Source organism: Etheostoma spectabile, chromosome 8 (genome assembly GCF_008692095.1).
Source record: "Etheostoma spectabile isolate EspeVRDwgs_2016 chromosome 8, UIUC_Espe_1.0, whole genome shotgun sequence".
Taxonomy (NCBI): Eukaryota; Metazoa; Chordata; class Actinopteri; order Perciformes; family Percidae; genus Etheostoma; species Etheostoma spectabile.
In genome coordinates, this window is record NC_045740.1 from 28,598,786 (window position 1) to 28,606,446 (window position 7,661).

The 7,661-nt window shown below is 37.6% G+C and overlaps 1 protein-coding gene across 1 annotated transcript in view; it reads left to right on the plus strand.

Moving 5' to 3' along the window:
- The first annotated feature begins 2,081 nt into the window (after window positions 1-2,081).
- Window positions 2,082-7,661, plus strand: part of uri1 (URI1 prefoldin like chaperone) — a 12,203-nt gene continuing 6,623 nt past the window's right edge. Inside the window, exons 1-2 of the mRNA XM_032523883.1 lie at window positions 2,082-2,153; window positions 3,748-3,782. Coding sequence (XP_032379774.1) covers window positions 2,082-2,153; window positions 3,748-3,782 — 107 coding nt within the window. The remainder of the gene's footprint in view (window positions 2,154-3,747; window positions 3,783-7,661) is intronic.

The window sequence follows — 7,661 nt, forward strand, 5'->3', positions numbered from 1 at the left end:
TGTGTGTGTGTGTGTGTGTGTGTGTTGGTCAGTGCTAATACGATTTTTAGCTTGCTAGGCATATATGCCGACTGTTTACATTTGTGCAAACAGCCTTCACTTACCCAGAATACACTGGGAGAGGGAGACACAGAGGAGCAGTTGCGACTGCTTCATAGGGCTAAAAAACGGAAGAGGCAATGTTTTGTCTTCAAAATAAAAGCATGGAACCGGACTAAAGACAGATGTTGAGAGATGCTTGTCTTTTACGTGAATGTGTCCATGTTATGCTACATTAACCTTCTACTCCACTACATTTCAGATTGAAATGTACATTTTACATTGTTGTGTTTTATAGTTATGATGCATGATAGCAGTTTGCATGCACACACAACTCATAAAACAACACACTATTATTATTAAGAATTAAGGTAACTGTTAATGAATCTATGGTCATAGATTGGTCATCTGTTCAACGGAGCACATGCAATAAAAAAAATGCATGATGATTGGAAATAGCGACATATATGAGCTGTTATTAGAACATCAAGACCTTTAGAAAAGACGAGGCCAAGGGTGTGACCCTTGTTATTATGGACCCAGCGACATCTTGTTAAAAATCCAAAGAATCCAGTAAACTTACAAAACATTTTTTTGTATCTGATACTGAGTTGTTGCTGACATCTTCAATAATATTGAAATCACAGGAAATTATAATGCTGTCAAAATCAATAGGGATTTTAGATTTTTTTTTGTTTTTTTTCAAAGGATACACTCTAGTTTGTGTTTGTGATGTCATTAACATTGAAAGTCTTTTTGGCTAAAGAGCCAAAAACATTAAGCAGTGTGCAAGGATCATTCGCACGGACACACATAGAAGGCAATTCATTTTCATAAACAACGATGACAAAGGATGAAAATGCAATAACATGTACCATGCGATACAAAAAACCCACAATAATACAAACCATTCCTTATCAGTATTTGTGTTACATTTTGCTGACAGTATTTGCATAATTTTACCCCAAAAAACTCCAAAGGGGCAGCAGGGTGATATTTTTTGTTAATTAACCAATTCAACAACAGGTTTGCCTCTGTTCATTCATTGGTGTTGATTCTATGTTGGTATTTTAATGTAGCCTACTTAACCCTCATGTTGTCCTCAGGTCGTATTGACCCGTTTTCCTGTATCAATGTTCTTTTTAACAACTCAAAGTAACATGATTGATTCCACACAAAGCTCTTTGGCAAGTACAAATCTCTACTTTCATTCATTTTGGGGGGTCTTATTCAATTTTATAGCATTTGAAGAAAAGTGTTTTCCAAATAGCACTGAGTAAAAGTTGATTTATTCCAGTCTGTGATTATCCATCAACATACTTTTCTAATTTCTGCTTTTATAACTCAAACATTAGGTTTAATTTCCTATAAATGAGGTTTACTGACCATAAATTCCAAAAATAACTGTAAAACGAGTTAATAAGTTAGGGTTATGTAGTGTTGAAAATGTCAAAAAATAAGTGACAAACGTTGAAAAAAAAAGCGTCAAAAGTGTTGAAAAAGGGACACGAACGTAAGAAAAAAGTTAAAAACATCGTCAACCAAATTTTTGACGGGAAGACAACACAAGAGTTAAAAGCATAGACCGTTAATATTAAATAATAACAATAATATAAAATATAAATATGAATCAGTAAAATACTGTCTGTGGTTAAAAGCGACATACCAAGGCCACATTTTATTTTGAATGTTTTGAACGGAAGTTCCGGTGTTAATTTTGTCTCCTTGACATTGGACCTTTGCATAGGACCGAGGTGCATGTCGCAGCGAGAGTGACGAGGAATATTTGCTAATCGTTGGATACTAAAACCGTGGATATTTTTGGAAAAGCATGCAGAAATCTTGAAATGAGAGTGTGAGATGGTATCACTTCCGAAAGTGAGGATAATTACCACTGCCTCGTTGATGAATACAAGCAGAACGGGTCTCAGGAATAGCTGCTGCTGCATTCATAAACACTTCTTTAGGACTCACAACAACCCCTGAGCTTTGTTTTGGGGTCACTAAACACCACATATTCCTGTTGTGCACGCGGGCTGACAATGGCTGAAAAAGGTAAAATGAATATAGAGCGTCTCGGCGGTGTCGCCAGGCTCCGAGAGGAAAACGAGAAGGTAAGGTAACCGGTTGACACGAGACATTTAGCAGGCTAACGTCAACTGAAACGTTAGCCAAAGCACGCGATACACCAGCAGCGAGGGTCTTCAAACCACGAGTGGATGTAACGTCACGAAAGGGCTTTTTAAATGAAATGTAGACGTCTGTCCACTAATTGCACTAACACCTGTGTCACATTCGTAAGTTGTGGCTTTATCGCTTTGACTGTCCACGTTCGAGAAGCTTCTTCTTGCAGCCACTCGCGTGTTCGAGTTCTGGTTACGCAAATGTTGCCTGCAGGGAGGTGTGTTAGTTTCGTTTCTCTTCTGCTCGTTTTACTTGAGGCTTGAAGGATTTGTTGGCCTCTAGACTTTGGGGAAATTGACTTTTAACGTTTTTATTAACTGTTTACTGCTTACTGTTTAATTATTAACACGTGACGTAACCGTTACTCTACAAATAGTCATACAGGAAGTCCGACTCAGCAACAACAATATGATCTGGGAAGTTTCACTTTTTGATTAGGAACCCGCAAAACACAGATAGTATAGCAAGCAACAACTGTTGGAACATTTTGGTTTTCATACATGATATAGCACCATATCTCACAATACGAAAAATGTATTTGAGTTCTGACTTTACTCACAGAATTCTGACTTTATTTTTTAAGAATTCTTTAAACTTTAAACTCAGAATTCTGACTTTACTCTCAGAATTCTGACTTTAAACTCAGAAATCTGACTTTAAACTCAGAATTTTGACTTTAAACTCAGAAATCTGACTTTAAACTCAGAAATCTGACTTTAAACTCAGAAATCTGACTTTAAACTCAGAATTCTGACTTTATTCATAAAATTCTGACTTTAAACTCTGAATTCTGACTTTAAACTCTGAATTCTGACTTTAAACTCTGAATTCTGACTTTACTCTCAGAATTCTGACTTTAAACTCAGAATTCTGACTTTAAACTCAGAATTCTTACGGTATTCATAGAATTCTGACTTAACTCAGAATTCTTACTTTATTCTCAGAATTCTGACTTTACTGTCAGAATTCTGACTTTGTTACAGAATTAATTCTGTCAAAATTCTGACTTTGTTTCAGAATTCTGACAGAATTAATTCTGAGACAAAGTCAGAATTCTGAGAATGAAGTCAGAACTCAGATAAATGTTCACCAGTGGCCCTAATCCTGTTCCTTAACAGTGACAGGGTGTTAGTGCAGGTGTCCTGACCATTTGGATGTAACGTTAGCCTAGTTTTGACAGCTGTGTTTGTCTTCCTCTCCTGCTTCCTTCATCTGGTTGGATGTTTTGTGTGTGTGTGTGTGTGTGTGTGTGTGTGTGTGTGTGTGTGTGTGTGTGTGTGTGTGTGTGTGTGTGTGTGTGTGTGTGTGTGTGTGTGTGTGTGTGTGTGAGATTATTCTTTTCTTAACCAGTGAAACTCAACATAAAATGTTTTGGGAATTTGAAAAATCTGCTTGTGGCAATAACCACAGTTGTCATGATACCATAATACCTTTAGGCTAGTAAAGCCTTAACACACGGCCGTAGGTATACATTTCATATATTTTTAACATGATATGAATTGAAATTATCTGTCCTAAAAACAGGTGGTGAAAGACTGTGAAAGTCGGATTCAACACTGGTAAGCATTAAGAAATCCCATGTTCTATTTTAACAGTTGCGTAAAGATAGCATTCTTTAGTTTTTTTGCTTGCTTCTGTGTGGAGACCAGGGATGGTAGTAGCACTTTTTGTTTGAGCATCAGTAACTCAGTTGTTTGTGTTAGAACTCTCAATCTTTGATACATGGTTCCTAGTGCTGGGCGATACACCGGTTTTAATTTCCCATACACGGTATTAATTTTCACATTCCGCAACACAGCCTAGACAATCATAGCCACGAGCAGCTCTACAGGCGGGCTAAGCTGGGAGTGTATTGAGATGAGACCCATATTAAGTGAATACCCTTTTCACTCATGAGTCGGCCATATCTTTATTACTCAACAATTAGTCTTGCATTGCCAGACCTATCTCCACAGTACCGTGGAGAAAGGTCTGGCTACACCACACATACATTTTGGGATAGGTGGGAAAAGCCGCTCTGCGTTGTTTGCAGTTCTTTTAACCAATCACAATTGGCGGCCCCATGCTCCTGATCCAGCAATGGTGGCTCTGCAACTTAACGTTACTCTGTCACGTCCGATAAGCAAGAGGTGGAGCGATACTACTAACGTAAAGAAAAATCCTCCAGGCAAGGACTTAGTACATGCTAGAGATGGTTGAGAAAGACGGGTTCAGAACAAGGATTGAGTTACTGGATTTGACATATGTCCTGCTAGGGGCAAAAATACTAGCCAAACTGCTATCCCAATAATAACACAGAAGATAGCTGGAGCTACTTACCTTCGCCCACAACAGCAGACCTGTGGTCAATTTATAGGTTTTATACCACTATCTTAAAAGAAAATGCTACCGTTTCTTGAAATTGGGCTTCTCACAGATTTGTCCTACAGTAGACCGTGAATGGCGATGAACATGGCCGATCTTATGGGAGACGAAGAGGGTGACTTCTCAGACAGTCAAGATCCAGAAGTAATGAGCCCAATAAACAGCTGTCCACAGAGTAAATGATTACTGTAAACATGACCTATGGTTTTTTAATGGGGTAGATCGACCCATATTAGACCTGTACTCGCACAAAGTTGCTGCGTGATATCTCGGCGCCATGTAGCAGTGCTTAGGCTTTAGGCCACTTCCACCCAATATAGTCCTGAATCAATATCTGCCTCGGAAATCGTCTAGTCTTAATCTGCATTGCTTTTTGTACTCGTTGGGAATACACCCCACAGTAAGTAATTAAGTTTTAGTATTTTTGTTGGCTCACTTTTACTCACAACATTCTCACTGGCAAAAAATGCGTTGGCCCATCTAGCTACAGCTAGGGGAGACCGTGAAAAGCCCTATTTCAACAAACAGTGGTCTAGTCCTTTACACTATTTAGTTTTGTAAAGGAAACCATGTTAAGTTGTTGACATATCTATAATTTGTAAGTTTTTTTTTTTAACTACAATGACATTTTCACAATAAAAATGGTTTATTTTGCAACTGTTTCATTCATTCTGATTCTGTCATATATTGAATAATTTTGTGGTGAAAATCTAACAACTATAAACTATAGTAATCCAAGGTTTCAGGATACATGATGACATTTTTTTATATATATATACACTACCGGTCAAAAGTTTGGGGTCACTTAGAAATTTCCATTGCACTCCATTATAGACAGAATACCAGCTGAGGTCAGTTGTTTTTTCATTGTTTTTTTTAACCCGGTCAGCAGTTTTCAAATTACATTATGTGCTTACATAATTGCAAAAGGATTCTCCAGTGTTTTCTCAGTTAGTTTTTTAAAATGATATCAGATTAGTAAACAGAATGTGCCTCTGGAACATTGGATCAATGGTTGCTGATAATGGGCAATGTAGATATTGCATTAAAGATCAGCCCCCCCCACTCAGATCAGCTGGTATTATGTCTATAATGGAGTGGCATGGTAATTTGTAAGTGACCCCAAACTTTTGACCGGTAGTGTATATATATTTTTTTATTTATACATTTTTTTTTTATATTCAATGTACTCCGGTCAGTTGAAAAATAAACTACAAAATGTCAAATACAGAGAGTTCAGTTACAAACTATCCCAATACTGGGGTGAGTTGTAACGCTACTTGGAGATAGATGTAACAATAAGAGGTAATATGCTGAAATAATATCCATACTATCCAATATATGTAAGAATGAATTTGACCAATTTAAAGTGACAAAAAACCCTATTTCATCCAAAACTTCAAATTTAGCACAAAAAATTGCGTGAGTGGATTAAGTGTTGACTATATTCCTGAATGTGCATGAATCACATAAGAGATCAATCACTGTCGCAGTTTTGGCAAATGTAGATGGATCCCTGGGGTGCAGGCCTCGTTGGCACAGAACTGACACATGTAGCTTATATACGTGCATGTGGGTTTGATTTGATCAAATTAAATGAGGGAAACTGTATGTAATGTAAGTTGAACCAGTTCCTATAATACAATGAACGCTTGGCAAAAATAGTCTTTAAATCGTAAAATCCGTAAAACGTTGCTCACAGAGGCATGCCACTTCTCCTGTGAGTTCAAAAGGAAATGGGAGTGTATGGTATTTTTAAGATTCATAATCTTTAATTTGGTTTGGAACAAAATACAAAACCTATCTCACAACATGGACACATCCCCCGCCCACTCGTCGTCGCCACTTGTTCAGACAAAAATAAGACCAACCATAGTATTCAAGATAATACAATATATAATGGGAGTGTATGATATTGATTACATCACAGCAGCTCTTTTTTGACTGATCATACTGACTTACTGGCCAGGTAAGAGTGCTACAACTAACCCGGTGCAAACCTCCTCGGTCACCCCTGCACTATTAAAAACAATTCAGAAAAAATAGAAATGTTGCCACAAGGCAAATAAAATAAGCTATTCAATTAATGCTGGTTTTAATATGATATCGCTTCCCTTAGGGATAAAGTGAAACTGAAAACTAAATATCTGTGAGAAGAAAAGACATTCAAAAGCTCCCTAGTATCACTCTTAGAATTGACTTAGTAAGTTGTTAAAGGGAAGTCCCATCTGCGCAACTCTTGAAATATTATATATATATATATTAGACTTGTATGGCCCGGCACTCTTGCTTGTCCCTGAATACAGCCAATTTGAAAAGGAAATGAAATGGATATTTCACCCAAAAAGGGAGCTTTTGTCCACTATTATCCACTAATTTCCTACAGTGAAGTTTGTGTTTAGTCGAGACACAGTTGGTATAGCTCCACGCTATTTCTCTAGAACTTATTGTCTAATAATAGCCATGAGTTTGGCATCCTCAATTAATCAAGCATGATTGTGGGCAATATTGATGCTTTGCGTTTAGAGTGCTCACGCTGATCAAAATCCACAAATCAGACACTCCCTGTCCCAGACCAATCGGAGGCATTTGTTTCAAGTATGCTTGAAATGATGATAATTAGCCAGTTTATTTCTGACTCCTAAACACAGTTGCAGTAGCAAGAAGGAGCCTTTTCAGTTCACAGTCAACCTTATTGGTTCCATATTATGCTCATTTTCAGGTTTAAACTTGTACTTTTGTATGTTTACATTTTAAATGTTTAAAACACAGTATTTTTCTCATACTGTTTGTCTGAATATACCTGGATTCTCCCTGTCTGAAATGCTCCACTTTAGCCCCTCAAAAAAATCTGCTCTGACTTGTCAACATTTCCAGGTCTCTCACATCTGCGCTCTCTCTCTGTCATTGCAGCCGGGGAATCGGTGTTGCCAACTTGTTTCCAATGAAAGTAGCTAGCACCAGCTCCAAAAGTCGCTAAAAGTAGCTAGATGATGACATATGCTCATTTGCACATCTGTGATGTCATTACGCAATCATTTGCGTCAAGCTTAGTGGTTGTGTCAGCAAGGTAG